Source organism: Nerophis lumbriciformis, linkage group LG12, assembly GCF_033978685.3.
Source record: "Nerophis lumbriciformis linkage group LG12, RoL_Nlum_v2.1, whole genome shotgun sequence".
Taxonomy (NCBI): domain Eukaryota; kingdom Metazoa; phylum Chordata; class Actinopteri; order Syngnathiformes; family Syngnathidae; genus Nerophis; species Nerophis lumbriciformis.
Window position 1 is genome coordinate 20,513,661 of NC_084559.2, and position 22,361 is coordinate 20,536,021.

Here is a 22,361-nt window from a genome sequence, read left to right on the forward strand (position 1 = left end):
TTGTCAAGCTCAAAGGTTCCTTGTACAGTGAGAGTGAGATAAACACTCTGCAGCCTCAATCAAAGATCCTTGTTATTTACTTGGAACGATTACCGTGGGGATACGTACAGTATGTCCCTCTCAAACCAGTATAATTTACATTTTGACCACAAAAAACGACTTAAGGAAGTTATAAAAAAAAGGGATAATTTTGCCACTAATGGGTTCAGCATGTGGAGGAATGGTATACAAATATCCAATAGTCCTTTTTTTCCTCTAAGATTCAAGACAAGGCAATTGGATTGGGATTTAACGCAGATGTAGTTATTTCCCTTTTTTACGAATAATGTTTGACCAGAGAGGTATAAAACAAAGAAGGACAAAGGGTCATATGTGCTTTATAGAGTAGCCAGTAACTGATGGGGCCCTTCCACTGGAAGAGGAATACAGTGGATCCTTCCCCATTCGTGGCTTGGCGTTTATTTGACCTCGCGAAGCAGAAAAAAGCAAGCGCAGTATAAAACGTAGCGTAGCATGAGCTACGAGCGCCCCCTTTTAACTCGCGGAAAAAGTGCAGAACTGCCTACAAGTCTGTATATGGTGGAAATCGGTAAAAAAAATAATTATTCATGATTAATAATGTTAATTCTGATTTTGTCAATGTGTTGTCAAGGAATTTTTCGTGCGGGAAGTAAGCGAAAGTAAACGCGCAATAAAGACGAAATAAATCATAGAAATTTGGTCGACGATAGAGCTTTTAATGCAGTGGTTCTTAACCTTGTGGTACCGAACCCCACCAGTTACATATGCGCATTCATTGAACCCGAACCGTAATCATAAAATTATGTTATTATGTTAAAGAAATACTAATAAAGATATATTTTACAAACAGAAAGTTACAGGAATGTACACATGATCCCATGTTTACATCTCATTGTGCAACATGTGAATGTTTTAGTGGGAACTAAATGCGATATCTGTAAGGGATACATACTATTTCCAAAGTAGGACCCCCCACCCAGACATGTAATACTAGTACACAGCTCATGAAAAACAATATGTTATAGTTATTATAAGTGGGCTAAAACACTTATATTAGAAAATAATCTTATGGAAATGACTGCTGTTATTTGATTATAATAATAAAACATTGAACTTGTTATTTAGTCAGGTTTGGGAGAGGTGTGCTGCAGGTGTGGCCACAGTGCATGTGCACGTCTGACGTCGCTCACATGTGCTCCACTGAATGCTCAAGGAGTTTTTGCGTTTGCTCACACATTTGGAAAATTAGAGGGAACATTGTTTGGGGGTATCCATAATACGCCGACAGGGAGAAGTTTTTGTTTACACGATGAGTCGGGCGTGTCTTGACCTCCGCGGCGGAGGCTCTGCCGAACCCCTGAGGCCAACTCACCGAACCCCTAAGGTTCGATCGAACCCAGGTTAAGAACCACTGATTTAATGCCATCGTCATATCGTGGTAAAACACATTCTAGCTGTGTCCCGCAAACGAGCAAGCAAAGGCGTCCTCAATGCATCCTCGCTAGCGGCTAACTCATTCTCGACTCCACGGTAGCAAATAAACTGTTTCTTACAGGTACCATTATCACTGGAGGATGAGGAACAGCTAAACATGCTACACTACACAAAATAGGATGATACAAGAAGCCATGCTAAATGCTAAGCAAGAGCCGAGGATGTCGTTGTGGCTTGTGCAGCCCTTTGAGACATTTGTGATTAAGGGTTATATAAATAAACTTTGATTCATTGATTGATAGATTTGCACTTAAAAATACATGTTTGTAGTAATAAGTTAGAGCCCCGGCCGAGTCATACCAAAGACTATAAAAATGGGACCCATTACCTCCCTGCTGGGCACTCAGCATCAAGGGTTGGAATTGGGGGTTAAATAATCAAAAATGATTCCCGGGCATGGCCAACGCTGCTGCTCACTGCTCCCCTCACCTCCCAGGGGGTGATCAAGGGTGATGGGTCAAATGCAGAGAGTCGTTTTGCCACACCTAGTGTGTGAGTGACAATCATTGGTACTTTAACTTTAATGAATATGATTACAACATTTAAGTATTATATTTGTGTTCAATTACTCCAAGTGTGTTTTTTTTTTGGACATATACCACAATAATATCGTACCGTGGCCTTGATACCGTGATAATATCGTACCCTGAGATTCTGAGGCCGTTACGTACCTAATAACCATCTATTACCGGTAATAGTAAATTAGCAAGTAGATTAATAATAGTTTTGAAAAAAACAATAACTAATACATGGAAATGATGCAATATGTTACCGCATACGTCAGCAGCCAAATTAGGGGGCTTTGTATACCGTTTTGAATTGCTTTTAAGATTCATCATTATTTATATGCCAAATAATATATTGTGATGTATATCGTTATTGCAAGAAGCTTTCATATATATCACAATATAGATTAAAGGCCACATCACCCATCCCTAAGTAGGGATGCATGATAATCATTGGACCGATACCTCGATATAAGGAATTATGACGTCACTCCAATAATCTGATAAAAATTAAAAAAAATAGCTCAGATAACCGATTAAAGAAATCAAAACTTTCCAATGAGACAAATTTACCCATGCTGTGCTGTAGGTGGGTTAGGGTGAACAAATCAAGTGCTCCTACCTCGTAGGAGGTTCCAAACTTCCCCTAAGATCACTACATTAAAATCTACTCTTAAACAATAATAAATAAATAAAATAACTATTAAATAATAAATAAGTTATCTGTTGGAGATAGGTTGATTGGCAACACTAAATTGGCCCGAGTGTGTGACGATGAGTGTGAATGTTGTCTGTCTATCTGTGTTGGCCCTGCGATGAGGTGGCGACTTGTCCAGGGTGTACCCCGCCTTCCGCCCGATTGTAGCTGAGATAGGCTCCAGCGCCCCCCGCGACCCCGAAGGGAATAAGCGGTAGAAAATGGATGGATAGAAGTTATATGTTTTGAGAAGCAGAACGTTATATTGAAGAACAAAATATTGTGCATCTCTTGATGCAATCAATGAATCATGCCACCATCGTTATCAATCAATCGATCAAAACATGTGGAAAAGTAAGCCAACAGTGTTATCAACTGATGCAAAGATGCCGATCGTGGTTTTGAAAGGCCAACACAGGACTGAGGATGTTGTGATATTCAGCTTTCTTGAGGTGGGAAACATGTTTGTGGGAATAGGACAAACTAACAAACTTAGTCAGTAAATAATAACTACTTTGAAGGTAAATAACTGCTGTAGCTACTATTTCACTACACACAAAAAGAGCCACAATTTTCCCTACTCTGATCCTAGGTTATGGGATAATTATCAGCACGACGTGTGTTACTATGTCACAATGAAAAGAAAAAGTACAGTCCATTCAACTTTAAGGTAAGACAGAAAGTACCGTATTTTTCGGAGTATAAGTTGCTCCGGAGTATAAGTCGCACCGGCCGAAAATGCATAATAAAGAAGGAAAAAAAATATATAAAAGTCACACTGGAGTATAAGTCGCATTTTTTGGGGAAATTTATTTGATAAAATCCAACACCAAGAATAGACATTTGAAAGGCAATTTAAAATAAATAAAGAATAGTGAACAACAGGCTGAATAAGTGTACGTTATATGAGGCATAAATAACCAACTGAGAACGTGCCTGGTATGTTAACGTAACATATTATGGTAAGAGTCATTCAAATAACTATAACATATAGAACATGCTATACGTTTACCAAACAATCTGTCACTCCTAATCGCTAAATCCCATGAAATCTTATACGTCTACTCTCTTACGTGAATGAGCTAAATAATATTATTTGATATTTTACGGTAATGTGTTAATAATTTCACACATAAGTCGCTCCTGAGTATAAGTCGCACCCCCGGCCAAACTATGAAAAAAACTGCGATACGGTAAACAAATCTCAAATGTGTTTCCCATGTCTTCTTGTGATCAGAATCATTCATTTTCATTTAATTTTTTTTCTCCATTTAATTTACTATGAAAAAAACTGCGACTTATAGTCCGAAAAATACGGTAAACCTAAAAGTACTAAATTCTAAAAACTACACAGAAAGTGGTTTAAATGGGGAAACGATGCTTTAGCTACAAACCCAGCAGTGGACGCCCTCACACAAGTCCATCTACTCAACATTTTCCAGCTGGAAGATGCTTTAAAAAATGTGATGTTGTGTAACTCCAGTTTTAATATGTACAAAACGTCATACGTCATGTGTAAAACTGAATTTTAAATGGGTTTAACGACTGTGAGAGGTATATTATTGGGTACAGAATATCAAAAGTTGGCATTTCTTGTGCTTTTTATTGGTGTTGAGGGTACCGGAACGTAAACCCAGCGAATAGTGGGGGTTTATTGTATAGGCAAAAAATAATATAGCACCCACTTCTGGGTACACTTACCCCAACCGATGCCATAATAGTAGATGTGTTTGCTGCCCTCCGAGCCAAACACCTTGACCACCATGCTGTAGAGGTGAAGACCCTCCACGAGCATCCAGGCGAATGCGCTCAGAAAGAAGAAGTGAAGCAGGACAGCCATGATCTTACAAGGCAGCTGGCACAGGGGATAGAAGCACCGGTCAAAATCGTTATCATTGTCATTGCTATCACCCCCGTGATGTAATCACCGTGCCCGGGTCGAAGCTGGCGCTAATGAGCAGCAGGATCTCAGCCACCAGGATGGCAAAAGACAAGTTGGCATGGATGTGGTAGCGCTGGTTGCGGATGGTACTAACAGACCTGCGGAACAGCACGGAATAACATCATGCATGTTTGCATTTATGGGATACACTGTAGCACTGAATGTGTAGTACTATAAACATAATAGTACACCATTTGTTATTACACCTGCTCTTCATGTTATATTGCTTGCACAATTGACCTTGATTGTTCAAAACATTGCTTCCGGAATTGACTGTGCAATTGCATCACATGTGCATAGTTGTTTATCTTGTAAGGAAACAGGAGTACCAAATGAACTGTACACCTCACAAACAGCAATAAATGTGTTATTTAACATAAGCCAGTGGTACGGGTAAAGAAGTACTGTACATGGAGTATCATGGGTTGTTTTTGCAATGTGTGTAATAGGGGTGTGGGAAAAAATCGATTCAAATTTGAATCGCGATTATCACGTTGTGCGATTCAGAATCGATTCTCATTTTTAAAAAATCGATTTTTTAAAATGTATATATTTATTTTTCCATTTTTTTCATTTATTTTTTATTTTTTTAATTAATCAATCCAACAAAACAATACACAGCAATACCATAACAATGCAATTCAATTCCAAAACCAAACCCGACCCAGCAACACTCAGAACTGCAATAAACAGAGCAATTGAGAGGAGACACAAACACGACACAGAACAAACCAAAAGTAGTGAAACAAAAATGAATATTATCAACAACAGTATCAATATTAGTTACAATTTCAACATAGCAGTGATTAAAAATCCCTCATTGACATTATCATTAGACATTTATAAAAAAAAAAAAAAAGAACAATAGTGTCACAGTGGCTTACACTTGCATCGCATCTCATAAGCTTGACAACACACTGTGTGCAATATTTTCACAAAGATAAAATAAGTCATATTTTTGGTTCATTTAATAGTTCAAACAAATTTACATTATTGCAATCAGTTGATAAAACATTGTCCTTTACAATTACAAAAGCTTTTTACAAAAATCTACTACTCTGCTTGCATGCCAGCAGACTGGGGTAGATCCTGCTGAAATCCTATGTATTGAATGAATAGAGAATCGTTTGAATCGGGAAAATATCGTTTTTGAATTGAGAATTGCGTTGAATCGAAAAAAATCGATTTTGAATCTAATCGTGACCCCAATAATCAATATTAAATCGAATCGTGGGATACCCAAAGATTCGCAGCCCTCGTGTGTAATGTTACAGTGGTCAAAAATATTAAATATACTTGTTCAATAAAACCTATGTCTTGTTTTTAATGGATACTATGCGAGTAACTAGATCCACTCGACGTCCACCACATCTGCGGTCCCCTCCAAGGTTTCTCATTTTAATCCCATTGGGTTGAGTTGTGTCTTGCCCTTATGTGGGATCTGAGCCGAGGATGTCGTTGTGGCTTGTGCAGCCCTTTGAGACACTTGTGATTAAGGGCTATATAAATAAACTTTGATTGATTGATTGATGTTTTTAATGTTGGTCATTATGTGGGTACTTGGAGAGCCAAGTGTTATTAAATATAGAAAAATAGAATTGCTATAGTTCAATTATAAATATAGTATATTTAAAATATTTCAAAAGTGCACCTGATAGAATTATTTGTAGTACTAAATGCATAACATAACCAGAAATCATGATCATAATTAAATATAAATTTATTTTTTAATTTACTTTCCATAAATATCTAAAAGTATTCATATTCTCTTCATGTCATATTATGCTCCTTCCAGTGCTGTTGTTTTTAGTTTTACTTTGTATCCAATCAGAATTCAGCTAGCTTATGTTGCCATGCTGTACCAAATCTGCAAGAGGCCTTCAGAATCAACAATGTTGGCGTCCGAACACTGTAAGCGATCTGGGACACACAGTTGATAGACAGTTGCGATAGCCAATCAGATCACGAGTTGTTGTCTGTAAGGCCTTTTAGATGGCCTCACGTTGTACGTGACATATACGCGTCCTGTGATTGGATACTCATCGGGACCGTTAGCGGATGAATTTGAGAACACAGAGTTGATAGACAGTTGTGATAGCCAATCAGATCACAAGTTGTTGACAGTAGCCTATCCAAGTAGCCGGATGTTAACGAGACTGTGATTGGATACTCACTTGTCATTCCAAAGTAAGTATCCAATCACAAGTTTCAATTTAGCAGGAAGTGTTGTGCCGTAGCCAGACCGGGATAGCAGAGAAGGAGAACAAAACGTTGATTAGGGGGCAGATATTTATTTGCAAGGCCATTTTCAAGAAGGATATTTAAAGAGAAACTACATCTCGTGAGACGATATCGGCCAACCCCGGATGCTAGCTCAGCTGTTCTGGCGATGAAATGCTCGCCATTTCCACTCGAATAAGCCGACGACGAGGCGGCGTCGAATAGGTCCCACTAATTGTGAGCTAAAATATTTATTTTTTTCACTTTCAATGTTTTTTGCAATTTTAATTTTGACAGTACCACATAAGATATGTTTTAATTGCTGATGCGTTTTAATTGATTTTTAAATGCGCCAGAAAATAACCCGTTTTGTACACTGTTGATGTGATTCAATTCTCAGTAGGGCGTAATTGTGTTCCTGCATAGTATTTCTCCAGCAATGATCATGTGGTGACATCAATTATGGTATTTTGAGAGGTAATCTTTGAAGTCGGACATCACTGAAGGCCGAGGTGGAAAATGACGGCCCGCCACTGACTAAATGTCCCCTGGCATTAAAAAGGAATTCCGATATGGTTAGAATAAGATATAGTGTTAAAAAAAATTGCTAAAAAGTACAGTAGTAAAACAATGCACAGTCCTCCGATAATGGTCAAATATTACAATGTTCAACTGAAACATACCGAAAGCTACATACTTCCTTGTCCTGTACTGTATGTACAGTACTGTCAACAACTGACTTCATTGCCAGGTTATATAAGTCGTGTGACTCAGCTGATTCAAAGCAGGGTGTTTTTGCTTAACATACAACTAGAGGAATATTTAGAGTTAATAAATAACAACTGATAAAGTGGTGAAAAAAAAAAATATATACTCACGACAGGACTGCAAAAGTAACAAGAGTGATGGCCAGACAGAAGATGGAAATGGAGCAGCCGACATAGCCAATGGTTGACAGTGCCACCTGATGGCCTGTTGTGAGCTGTGCACATAGACAAACCACAGAAAATGAACGTCAATACTGTATTTCGTTCTCGAGTTAGTTCAGATGGCACAAACAACACTGTATTTCTGTACTAGTAATATTTCTTTATGTAGTCCCAAAGAGCTTACAACTTTGTATAATCTTCTTCTTTTCGTGTCTTTGAAGCATGTGGTTATATGACAGTTTCCCATTTCTTTACACAGTCTTTTGCATTGTCGTTGAACTCTGCGAGATCTTTTAAGCTGCACTGGTTGGGTAGCAGAGGACAGACAAGGCTGTTCTGCATCGTGTGGTCCTCTTCTCCGCATTCGCAGGTGGTTGGGCCGGTTTTGTAGCCCCATCTGGCCATAGCAGCTTTTGATTGCCCTGTTCCTGTTCTCAAGCGGTTTAGTGTCTTCCACTGGACCCATGGTGTTTCTGACCCGGGGGGCAGATCTTCAGAAGGGGGGATTCTCATATCAATAGGAGGGGGGTCTTTCTCTAGTCTTTGTGTCCATAGCTGGAGTCTGGTTTGCTTTGTATAATAAAAAAAAATAAAACTGTATAATAAAAAAACTATACACATTGATTAAAATGTGTATTTTGATGTTACTATGCAATAATGATCATCAGAAATACTATATTAAAGTACTCAATCCATGGTCCACATTGCTAAAGCATTGTACTTCTTCAGTCGTACCCTTTTATTTTGGAGTCGAGGCTATTTTGAGGGCTTTGGGTTTGATACTCTATTAACCGTCTTCACATGTGCCTTGTCATTACCAAAGTAGAGCAGTCTTAGGCATCCTCAAAAAGGATATGTGGTACATTCCCTTGCAGCTGAAGCATGAGGCGGACCGCAAATTACAGACTGGCTGAGGAGGAAAGAATAGCATCAAATAGACGAGTGCATTTTAAACAGCAGTGGACCACGGAACGCTTCTCTATTTAAAACATGCCTGCAGATTTGCTTGACCACGCTCCCGTGGCACATGGTTGTTCAACATCCCCCTCCATGCAGGTAATGTAAAGAAAAAAAGTGTGTTGAAGAATGACAAAGCAGTACAGCACCACATATTTGAGAGGGAATGTTTGTGTGTTCGTCCTCTGGAGGGATTGTGGTCTTTGAGGGCTGCACCACTGACCCTTGTAGTGACCCAAAGAACCGCATTCAATCATAGTTTTCGCCAGTCGTTCTGTATAAAACTGGCAGCCAAACCACCACAGTGATTGTGTAAGTCATACATTAGGTCTTACTTATAATAGACCTACTCTAGGGATGTTCAACTAAATTGTTTTGGGGGCCACCGTTCCAAAAAGACCAAAGGCATTCTTCTCCCTTATTACTCTTATTTTGTATATTCTGGAAATCAGGTGTCCTCGACAGTTGACATTTCATTTTGACCTAGAATATATTGCCAAAAGTATTTGGCCACCCATCCAAATGATCAGAATCAGATGTCTTAATCACTTGGGCCGGCCGGCTACAGGTGTATAAAATCAAGCACTTAGGCATGGAGACTGTTTCTACAAACATTTGTGAAAGAATGGGCCTCTCTCAGGATCTCAGTGATTTCCAGCGTGTAACTGTCATAGGATGCCACCTGTGCAACAAATCCAGTCCATGAAATTTCCTTGCTCCTAAATATTCCAAAGTCAACTGTTGGCTTTATTATAAGAAAATTGAAGAGTTTGGGAACAACAGCAACTCAGCCACGAAGTGGTAGGCAACATAAACTGAGGATTATGAGACACCCTTAATCTAAATGGGAATATACACTATATTGCCAAAAGTATTTGGCCACTTATCCAAATGATGAGAATCAGGTGCCCTAATCACTTGGCCCGGTGTATAAAATCAAGCAGTTAGGCATGGAGACTGTTTCTACAAACATTTGTGAAAGAATGGGCCTCTCTCAGTGATTTCCAGCGTGGAACTGTCATAGGATGCCACCTGTGCAACAAATCCAGTGGTGAAATTTCCTCCCTCCTAAATATTCCAAAGTCAACTTTATTATAAGAAAAGTGAAGTTTGGGAACAACAGCAAGTCAGCCACCAAGTGGTAGGCCACGTAAACTGACAGAGAGGGGTCAGCGGATGCTGAAGCGCATAGTGCAAAGACTTTCTGCACAGTCAGTTGCTACAGCGGTCCAAATTTCATGTGACCTTCCAATTAGCCCACGTACAGTACGCAGAGAGCTTCATGGAATGGGTTTCCATGGCCGAGCAGCTGCATCTATCACCAAGTCCAATGCAAAGCGTCGGATGCAGTGGTGTAAAGCATGTTGCCACTGGACTCTAGAGCAGTGGAAACGCGTTCTCGTAGTGATGAATCACGCTTTTCCATCTGGCAATCTGATGGACGAATCTGGGTTTGGAGGTTGCCAGGAGAGCTATTTCTCAGCATGTGTTTATTATTTACACAAATCACATTATGGAAAAAATGTATAACTGACAAAAAATGAGGACTTAAAGGAGTACCTTGAAGAACACGTCAGTTATGGAAATCACAAGTTTGGACCTCAGTGTTCTATGTTTGCAAGCAAGATTAACATGTCAATGTGTTTACAGTTTAAAGTTTCCCGAAACAACAAGATAAATAGAGTGTTATTAGGAATTCATTGCGAAACAATTAATCTCCCAAATTTTGAACTGAACCTAGGGTCAGATTTGGCCCCCGGGCTGCTAGTTCAACAGTCCAGACCTACTCCGAACAATGGGCCAGCATTTGGGGATTTTGGATTAGCGTTAAACTGCAATTAACTGAGTAGATGAGTTGAGTTGAGTTTCAGTTTAGATCAGGGGCATCAAATGTACAGCCCGAGGGCCGAATCAGGCCCGCGAACAGGCCCGCGAACAGGTTTTATCCGGCCCTCGAGTTTGCCAAGTATAACAATTAACCTGTAATTTTTGAATGAAAGAAACTGCTGTTCTAAATGTGTCCACTGGATGTCGCAATAGCAATTCTTTGTATCTTTGTAGATGATGCTACATAAGTACAAAATAAACCACATGTTAGTACATCAGTCAAGGAAAATAATCAAACTACATAAATAACATACTGTAATTTGATTTTGATACCATTTTTCTATATGGTTGAAAATTAACACCAGTGAGTTGACTGATGAACATTATCACATAATTTATTCAGAAAATATAAATAACGACAAATAAAGATGGAATACTATTAACTGCAACATGTAAGTGTAAAAAACAACAACAACATTATGATTTGTACATTTTCAGGATGTGCTTGTTCTATTTTTAAACGAAGAAAACAATCTGAAGTTGTCTTTATTTTTAAGTTATCGTGCCGTGATTTTACCAGTCCGGCCCACTTGAGAGTAGATTTTTCTCCTTGTGGCCCCCGATCTAAAATGAGTTTGACACCCCTGGTTTAGATCGAACATGCATACAATTACAACATGATACATCACAAATCCCAGTTTCTCTTTTCAACATGTTCAAAAGGGAGTAGGAAGAAGCAGAGCTTTTTTTTTTTTTTAACCCAACCCCTTTTCCTTTTACATAGCAGTTGCTAACACTTTTGTTCTCAATTTATTCACGATATACTCCATAAGTAAAAGCATAACAACAACAAAAAATAATAATTAGTGAAGTAAGTTGTATTTCATATAGAGATGTCCGATAATGGATTTTTGCCGATATCCGATATTCCGATATTGTCCAACTCTTATTACCCATTCCGATATCAATCGATACCGATATATACAGTCGTGGAATTAACACATTATTATGCCTAATTTTGTTGCTGGATGCATTAAACAATGTAACAAGGTTTTCCAAAATAAATCAACTCAAGTTATGGAAAAACAAATGCCAACATGGCACTGCCATATTTATTATTGAAGTCACAAAGTGCATTATTTTTTTTAACATGCCTCAAAACAGCAGCTTGGAATTTGGGACATGTTCTCCCTGAGAGAGTATGAGGAGGTTGAGGTGGGCTGGGTTGGGGGGGCGGGATTGTGGTGGGGAGGGGGGGGGGTAAGCGGGGGTGTATATTGTAGCGTCCCGGAAGAGTTAGTGCTGCAAGGGGTTCTGGGTATTTGTTCTGTTGTGTTTATGTTGTGTTACGGTGCGGATGTTCTCCCGAAATGTGTTTGTCATTCTTGTTTGGTGTGGGTTCACAGTGTGGCGCATATTTGTAACAGTGTTAAAGTTGTTTATACGACCACCCTCAGTGTGACCTGTATGGCTGTTGACCAAGTATGCCTTGCATTCACTCATGTGTGTGAAAAGCCGTAGATATTATGTGACTGGGCCGGCATGTAAAGGCAGTGCCTTTAAGGTTTATTGGCGCTCTGTACTTCTCCCTACGTCCGTGTACACAGCGGCGTTTTAAAAAGTCATACATTTTACTTTTTAAAACAGATACCGATAATTTTGAAACCGATACCGATAATTTATGATATTACATTTTGAAGCATTTATCGGCCGATAATATCGGCAGTCCGATATTATCGGACATCCCTAATTTCATATGATGAGATAAATAAGATGATCAATAAATTCAGAATGTTTACGGACAACACACTTTAGAAGACGTGCACCTCCGACAAAGTGGAGACAAAATAGGTATACTGTCAATATATTTGTCTTGCTATGGCCTGCAAAGGCGACATGACAGTGTATCATTATCCTTCAACTTTGCTGCCAGCAAACTGTCTGCTAGTGATTTACAACTAACGCAGTGCTTACTTAGTCTCTTGTTTCCCGCCCTGGCAGCCTGTCATCTGATGTCAGTCAATCAGGACACCGACGTGTCCCTCTTCATTCTGCGGCTTTTGCATATCAGATAGCAAAACAAACGTACAAAAACGGGGATAACATTTGGATCCAATTAGACCAAACCTGAACTGATACGTTTTTTTGGGCCATTGATGCACTTGCAATGGTTACATATTATTGCCTTAATTAGGTTGAGATTGCTAATATGCAACAGATTTGGATGAGTGTTGGCTCTCTCGGTTGTGTCATGTTCTACCAGGCACAATCCCGTAGGTCTACTCTTCTTCCAAAGCCTCGCTCTGTGTCCAGAAACACATCATCACCATCGCCTGGTTTTTGTCACTGTCATCACAACATCCAGATTCTGTCATGAGCCCCCATGACAGTTTTGTGCTTGTGTTGATTTTCCTGTGTTCAGTGTTATTTTTCGTTCCAGCGCTATTGATTTCTTGTTTGCACTTCCTGTGTGTTTTCATTTCCTGCCACTCCATAGCTGACCTGAGCTCATAATTGGCAATCAGGACACCCCTCCATCTGGTTGCCAGACAGGCTGCGTCTTAGACATACTTGCCAACCCTCCCGATTTTCCCGGGAGACTCCCGAATTTCAGTGCCCCTCCCGAAAATCTCCCGGGGCAACCATTCTCCCGAATTTCTCCCGATTTCCACACAGACAACAATATTGGGGGCGTGCCTTAAAGGCACTGCCTTTAGCGTCCCCTCTCACCTGAAAAGGAGACTGTTATATATGTCTCCGTTATCCATAGGTTTATCTATAACACATAAAGTAGGCAGGCACGGAGCTATTTCTCAGCGTGTGTTTATTCCAGCCGGCACGTTAATACACTGACACACAACATCCGGATTCCCATCATGCATTGCTTCAAAACTACGGCAAGTAGTAATGTCCAAAAACATAACGAAGCAGAAGAACGAAGAAGAGGCATGGCGACGACGAGTAAGAAGAAGAAGTACGCTTGCAAGTTCCAAAGTGATTGGAACAAATAATTTCAGTTTATCCAGGACAGCTGGAAGGGGAAAGGGTATGCTGCCTGCACATTTTGTAGATCAGTCTTTGTCATGTCTTTTGATCATGTTTTGTTTGGCTATGTTCTGTTGGTTTTTGGACACTTTTAGTTCCTGTTTTTTCACTCCCTTGTTTTGTTCCCATGACAACTCATTGGTTTCACCTGTCATGCATTTGGACTCACGCACCTGACTCATTTGGACACACGCACCTACTGTAATCAAGACACTATTAATTAAGCCTGTAGTTGCCAGGTAATCGGCCTGGCGACATTACCCCTGTTACTCCTATGATTACGCGTTCCATGCCATAGTGCTCATGCCATTGCTCTGTTGTTTTGACTTTTCACGCCACAGTAAGTTTTTTGTTTATGACCATAGTTCAGGCTATGTGTTTACGTTTTTCTTCCTACGCTAAGTTTGTGTTTCCGCCTTGTGCGCAGCTTTTGTTTGTACTTTTGAGTTATTAAATCATGTCTTTATCTTCATGCCATGTCCGGTCCAGTCGATTTGCACCAGGGGAAAACAATACACGCAGTAATTTGCGTCATCATAGTATATATATAAATAATCAATTCATGAATGAGTATATTTTTACATGGGTAAGTGCGTCGTCTATTTCTTGAATCTCCGGCTCTTAGCTTTGTATGGACTCACTGATCGTTTACAAACTGAGTTCGGAGAGGAGGTGACGCTAGAAAGACCGCGTCTCACACAGGAAGTGACGTCAGGAAGAACGCGCCACAGCCAGCTTCATAATAAAGCGGTTTGGTAACTCGGAGCTAACCACTGGAAATATGGAAACGAGTCATCCAGACATGCCCGTGTTTCTCCTTCCGTATGTACAGACGCTTGTGGAAATCACACATGAATACCTTAAGAGAAAGCGATTGCAGCTATTTGGGATACAACACTTCTCAGACGGCAAGAGAACTTTCGAATGTCCAGGTCAGCTGTGATTCTACTTACTGAAAAACTTTGTCCATTTGTCGAAGGAGAGACAACAAGTTGACAGTGTTGTTGTTTTTTACAATTACTTATAGCGCTTAATAGTATATATAATTTATTTGTCCTTATTTATATTTTCTGAACAAATTATGTGATAATGTTCATCAGTCATCTCATTGGTGTTCATTTTCAATCTGTCTAGACAAAAAATTTAGATCAAAATCTAATTACAGTATGTTATTTATGTAGTTTGATCATTTTCCTCGACTGATGTACTAACATGTAGTTTATTTTGTACATATGTAGCATCATCTACAAAGATACAAAGAATTGCTATCGCGACACATTTAGAACAGCTGTTTCTTTCATTCAAAAATTTCAGTTACATTTTTATACTTAGCGAACTCATCCCGCGGGCCAGATAAAACCTGTTCGCAGGCCTGATCCGGCCCTCGGGCCGTACGTTTGACACCCCTGCCATACATTGTTCATATCATTTGTTATTGACTCATGATAAAAACGTCAAATGACATACCTTCAAAGGGACCACTTGCATTAGGATGGCAAAGTTAGTGAGGTGGTTGCACAAACACACAGAGTACGTCATGTTTCCATCTGAGCGCACACAACCTTGATTGGACCACACACCCTCCTTGGAACTGAAAAGTAGAGAGTTGATTGTTTTTTTTGAAGAACAATAGTATTTTTTATTTTTTTTTACAATTCAGCATGTTTGACAGAAGCTTAGATTTCACACCAGATGCCCTTTCTGACACAACTCTCACATTTGTATCCAGGTATGGGACATACACTGGACATCGCCAATGGCCAGGAATCTAATCCATTTCTTCTGCACATTCGTGATTTAGCAATTTGCAGATTTTTAAATTAATTGATTAGAGGTGGGAATCTTTAGGCACCTTACAATTCGATTTGATTCCAATTCTCACGGTGAGGATTCAATTGAGAATTGATTATTGGGACGGTGTGGCGCGGTTGGGAGAGTGGCCGTGCTAGTAACCTGAGGGTTCCTGGTTCGAGCCCCACCTTCTCCCAACCTAGTCATGTCTGTTATGTCCTTGAGCAAGACACTTCACCTTTGCTCCTGATGGGTCGTGGTTAGGGCATTGCATGGCAGCTCCCGCCATCAGTGTGTGAATGGGTGAATGTGAAAATAGTGTCAAAGCGCTTTGAGTACCTTGAAGGTAGAAAAGCGCTATACAAGTATAACCCAATTACCATTATCGATTCAACATGATTTTCATAGTATATTTTTTGGTACATAAATTAGAATAAAACATTTCAAAACAGGTTACAGGTTTCAAATGCTCCTCTCGGCTGCTGACGTACGACTTACAGTATATGCGCAGTTTTGGCCTAAATCTTCTAAATGTTCTTTTTGAAAATACATTTTTCAAAATCCTGATTACAAAAATATACATATACATATATTTATATATACATATATACATATATTTATATATATATATATATACACATACATACATACATACATATATATATACATATATATACACATACATATATATATATATATATATATATACAAACACACACACACACACACATATATATATATATATAGACACATATATATATATATATATATATATATACATATGTATATAATATATATATATATATATGTATATGTGTATATATATATATATATATATATATATATATATATATATATATATATATATATATATATATATATATATATATATATATATATATATATATATATATATATATATATATATATATATATATATATATATATATATATCTCTAAAATAATCTGAACATCAAAGTGCCCCCTCCCTGCATCCTTTGATTTTTCAGTACACCCATGCCTGACATGAAAGGTTTCTACCACGCTTGGAGAACTCATGGAGTTGTGAGAGCCAGAACTATCGTCTTTCACGAGGGAGAATAGAAATCTTATTAAAACTTCTCCTCGATGAAACACGCTGTACTCTCTAAAGCATGCTGTGGTTTCACATTCACTGTGGCGCAGCCATATCCAAGTGGTTACGAATGTAGCATGTGACCATTAGGGTGACGGTATTGATTTTCACAGCTAACTCCCCAAACTGGAAAACTGCCCACTGCGCCAGTGTGTCATTAACGCTAGGGGCTTATGGTGCTGCTTGAAAGCAAGGAGGAAAAGTGTAATGCCCGTAAAATGCACATACATGACACTTTCTCTGCGTGATGTACTACAGTTAATCAAGTCTTCTCAGAATATCAAACTACATTTAATAGGTGTGCTGATGCACACAACTAAATGAAGTGACAACCCAACAATAAATCCACCCGATGTTCACTGTTGCGCGTAACAAGCACCAATAACCCACCTATAGTCCAGGAAGGCACAATACAGGAAGACTTTATTGCTCTGATTCAGCACTTGTTCCTGCTGTTCTTCATTCTGTAAAAGAAGAAAAAAAAAAAAGGTAACAAATACCAATCCATTTTCTCTACCACTTGTAATCATTAGGGTTGCAGGTGAGATGGAGCCTACACCTAGCCCAAACCCTAGACTGGTCACCAATCAATCACACATTTAAAAAAAACAAGCATTTACGCCAGGGGTCAGCAACCCAAAATGTTGAAAAAGCCATATTGGACCAAAAAAATAAAAATATATATCTGTCTGGAGCCGCAAAAAATCAAACGCCTTATATAAGTGTTATAATGATGATGTACGTGTCTATATTAGCTATCCTAGCCTACTATCAAAGGCTGATGCAAATCTTTGTTAACAGAAATGTTGTATTTTTTATTTTTATTCTACACATTTGTGCAAAATTGGAAATCATTAGTAAAACTGAAGCATCTCAGAGGATGAGATAACTTCTGGAAATAACTGGCTCAGAATGGCCAAAGGTATAAATGTGTGTGTCCAAGTTAAAAGAAACGGCAGGCTGTCTTCTTCTATTGGATTTTCTAATGTTTGCTGTGGTCTGGAACAACACAAACAACTATGAGAAATGCAGCCATAATTACATACAGTTAATGTGTCATGAGACATGCAGATATAAATTAAATACACAGAGGACATAAGTAAAGGAAATCAAATTAGCTCAAACATACCTACAAACGAGGCATAATGATGCAATATGTACATACAACTAGCCTAAATAGCATGTTAGCATCGATTAGCTTGCAGTCATGGATTGACCAAATATGCCTGATAATCACTCCAGCAATTCAATAAAATCAACAAAGCTCACCTTTTGTGCATTCACGCACAGCATAAAAGGTTTGGTGGACAAAATGAGACAAAGAAGGAAATTAACAGGACTAAACGGTGCTTGCCAAATACTCTCATCAGTGAAGTATGTTTAATATAAACAGTGGGATTTCTAACAATTAAGAAGGTGTGTGTCATGTTTGTCCTTCGACAGAAACCATAGTGAAACAAAAAAAACAATAATTTTTTCATCTTTTTCCATTTTCACACATCTTTGAAAAAGCTCCAGGCAGCCACTAGGGTGGCGCTAAAGAGCTGCATGCCATGAATTGATTAACGTGGACCCCAACTTAAACAAGTTGAAAAACGTATTCGGGTGTTACCATTTAGTGGTCAATTGTACGGAATATGTACTGTGCAATCTACTAATAAAAGTCTCAATCAATCAATCAATCAATCAATCAATCAATGCGGCTCTAGATCAGCGGGTTGCTGACCCCGATTTACACCCACATTCACACCAACGAGCTATTTAGAGTCCCCACTTGAGATTGACGATATGGCAGAAAATTTATATCACGATATATATTGCAGTTGATGTATAGATGATAATAGAACCATTTAAAAACAGGTTACAAAGGCTCCTAATTTGGCTGCTGACGTATGCAGTAAGATATTACTTAATTTCCAGTTTTATTATTTTCTCAAAACCATTATTAATCTATTTGCTAATTAACTGTTAATAGCTGGTTACTTTCTGTTGTAACATCTACACTTCTGTTAAAATGTTAAAAGCAAATGTTTGTCTGTTGTTTGATGCTTTGCATTAGCGTTGGGCGAGACTACAAATTTTGGTATTGAGCCAATACCAAGTAGTTACGGGAGCAGTATTGGTCATACCAATAGTGATACCAATAATTACAATTTTCAAGATCAGGCTCAACCATAATGACCAACAATAAAATACGTAGTAGGCCAAAGTATTCATTAAAAACAGTGCCAAGGTTTTATTTAACAAGTATATTTAATATTTTTTGGTAACTAACATTACACGCAGTTTCAACAGTAATACTGTGAATATAGGAATACAAAACATGTCACGTAAATATTTAATTTAGCGATTCTTTGGCGTAACACTCTATGGGGCCCATCCCTAATGTATGATATACTTTAGACTATTGCAAACTTTTCGCTTTGTGTCATTTTTAGTCTGACTGTGACACACATTGTATAGGAACATATTGAACTATTTACAAAAAAGAAAAGTATAAATTGAGTGAGTGTCGTACAAATTGAAAACACCTAACAGCTAAGAAATAAGAATACAAAATAATAAAACAGACTTGTGAAGATTATCCTTCAAGCTTGCTCAGTGGCCTTGTGGTTAGAATGTCTGCCCTGAGATCGGTAGGTTGTGAGTTCAAGTCATACCAAAGACTATAAAAATCAGAATCATAATAGTTTTTATTGCCATTGTTTGAGTACGGGTTCACAATGGGATCCATTACCTCCATACTTGCCAACCCTCTCGATTTTCCCGGGAGACTCCCGAATTTCAGTGCCCCTCCCAAAAACCTCCCGGGCCAACCATTCTCCCGATTTCCACCCGGACAACATTATTGGGGTCGTACCTTAAAGGCACTGCCTTTAGCGTCCTCTACAACCTGTCGTCACGTCCGCTTTTCCTCCATACAAACAGTCACATAATATATAATATCCATCCATCCATTTTCTACCGCTTATTCCCTTTTGGGGTCGCGGGGGGCGCTGGAGCCTATCTCAGCTACAATCGGGCGGAAGGCGGTGTACACCCTGGACAAGTCGCCACCTCATCGCAGGGCCAACACAGATAGACAGACAACATTCACACTCACATCCACACACTAGGGCCAATTTAGTGTTGCCAATCAACTTATCCCCAGGTGCATGTCTATATATATATATATATATATATATATATATATATATAAGTGAATGCAAGGCATACTTGATCAATAGCCATACAGGTCACACTGAGGGTGGCCGTATAAACAACTTTAACACTGTTACAATTATGCGCCACACTGTGAACCCACACCAAACAAGAACGACAAACACATTTCGGGAGAACATCCGCACCGTAACACAGCATAAACACAACAGAACAAATACCCAGAACCCCTTGCAGCACTAACTCTTCCGGGACGCTACAATATACACCCCCCGGTACCACCAAAACCCGCCCCCCCCCACACCTCAAACCCCCCATCTCCCGAATTCGAAGGTCTCAAGGTTGGCAAGTATGATTACCTCCCTTCTTGGCACTCAGCATCAAGGGTTGGAATTGGGGGTTAAATCACCAAAATGGTTCCCGAGCGCGGCCACCGCTGCTGCTCACTGCTCCCCTCACCTCCCAGAGGGTGGAACAAGGGGATGGGTCAAATGCAGAGGGTAATTTCACCACACCTAGTGTGTGTGACTACTTTAACTTTAACTGTAACAACACAGAAAGAAACAACTGAATGAAACTCCTGCCTGTCCTTCAGAATTTGGCTTGATTAGGTCACTCTTTCCACAACTCCTCTAATTAAAAGATGTGGAGTCCCTGAAGAATATGAGCTAATGACTGAGGCGCAGCAATTAACCTCGGTGTTGGGTCAAAGCACTGCCCTCCTCTGTCCCTAGATGAAAACATTTCACTGAAAGATTGCTCACCTCTCCCTAATCCCTCTGCCTTGTTTCCCAGACTCGATACGTTTATGACTGCATGAACTCTTGTCTTCTCTATTTCCTTCTGGAAAAGTGCGAGCAAGAGTGAAATTGACAGTCGGACTGTTTCCTGGCCTACGCGTCCGTATGACGACGCATAGCGCAACACCTTGACTTCATTGTCTCTCGCTCTCATTCTGTCTGATTCACACATGCAAAACTTTAGCCGTTAATTGTGACACTCTGGATGACTACATGGAGAGACATTCATGTGGCCTATCAGACCCATAAGAACAACATAAAAGCAGCGGGTCGTCACGGCCAGCAGCAGCAAGCACACGCGTGGGTGACTTGACTGCACTACTGAGGACTTTTCCTACTCCCACGACTTGCGTGGTTTGTATGAAATTGCACTAAAAAGACACCGACTGTAATTGGCACTCTGTAAGCTCCGCTTTATAGTGTCATATTTGCCCGCCGCAATTGCAGCGCAATGAAGGAAGCCTAATTATGCACATTAAGCACTGGATATGAACCTTGCCTTGTGGGGAAACTATCCATAATAATCAAACCTTTGGCTTTAACTATACTCCGGCTCAAACAAGAAGAAGACATTCAATGACTTACAACGATGTTAGCTGCCAGAACCATTTCGGAAGATCTAATTTCTCTAACTTTTAAATCCCTAGTAGTGGAATGTACTGTTTAATGCAAAATGTCCACAAGCCACTACAGTACATGACGTCATTGTTTACATTGTGTTCCTAGTCATCGTTGCAGGGTCACTGCCTGTAGAAATGGTTCAATTAAAGAACAGTAAGCAATACATGTGTCATGATTTGGCAGCTCTGCTGCTTTGTTCTGGTCTCGAGGCGGATCCACCTTTGCACACACTTGATACCCATTTCCTGACTACTAAGGCCCTGTCTACATTAAGCCGGATAATCCCTAAAGGAATACTCTTGTCAGTCACACTAAACCATCGTTTAAGGTCCCCCTCCTTGGATAATTTTTTACACGGGTAAGTGCGCCGTGTATTTCTTGAATCTCCGGCTCTTAGCATTGTATGGACTCATTGATCGTTTACAAACTGAGTTCGGAGAGGAAGTGACGCCAGCAGAGGTTAGAAAGAACGCGCAACAGCCAGCTTCATAATTAAGCGCTTTTGTAACTCAGAGCTAACCACTGGAAATATGAAGGTGAGTCATCCAAACATGCCCGTGTTTTTCCTTCCGTCTGTACAGATGCTTGTGGAAATCACACATGAATACCTTAAGAGAAAGCAATTGCAGCTATTTGGGATACAACACTTCTCAGACGGCAAGAGAATTTTCAAAAGTCCAGGTCAGCTGTGATTGTACTTACTGAAAAACTTTGTCCATTTGTCGAAGGAGAGACAACCAGAATGCAGGCTCCCGTGGATGTGATAAAAAAAAAAGGTAGCGCATGCTTTGTATTAACTGGCCGATGAGGGAAGACTACGAAAAACAGCGAATGCATTTTGGACTGGCAAAGCAGACTGTAGTTATTGTCCGCCCTGTATGTCGCGGACTCAACGTCTAGGTCCAGAGTGTATAAAGTCACCAAAAACGAATGGACAATGAAGGTCAAGGCAAAAGAGTGACAAGTGTCCTGACCAGATATCTAGATCCCTAGATTGATTGATGTAAAAGGTATAATGTACTAGATCGCGGAGGGGATGAGGGGGTCTTAAACGACCATTGTGTGTGTGTGGACAAGGATATGGTTAGGTGAGATTTACCCTGGTTAACCTTAGCCGGCTTAGTGTGAAAGGGGCCTTAAGCTCTCCAGTCTATTCACTCGGGCGCCAGTTGATTCCTGATAGGTCACCCTTCTAGCCGCGTTCTTCTCCTCTGCTC

At 39.6% G+C, this 22,361-nt stretch overlaps 1 protein-coding gene across 4 annotated transcripts in view; it reads right to left on the reverse strand.

Annotated features, from left to right (window-relative positions):
• The window catches only part of adgrd1 (adhesion G protein-coupled receptor D1), a 103,215-nt gene that overhangs the window by 11,011 nt on the left and 69,843 nt on the right, over positions 1–22,361 (reverse strand). For all 4 annotated transcript variants that reach the window (XM_061986066.1, XM_061986065.1, XM_061986064.1 and 1 more), the window contains 5 exons: positions 16,955–17,028; positions 15,106–15,229; positions 7,759–7,862; positions 4,647–4,758; positions 4,420–4,573 (listed from right to left, as the gene is read on the reverse strand). In XM_061986066.1, the coding sequence (XP_061842050.1) occupies positions 4,420–4,573; positions 4,647–4,758; positions 7,759–7,862; positions 15,106–15,229; positions 16,955–17,028 (568 nt within the window). The remainder of the gene's footprint in view (positions 1–4,419; positions 4,574–4,646; positions 4,759–7,758; positions 7,863–15,105; positions 15,230–16,954; positions 17,029–22,361) is intronic.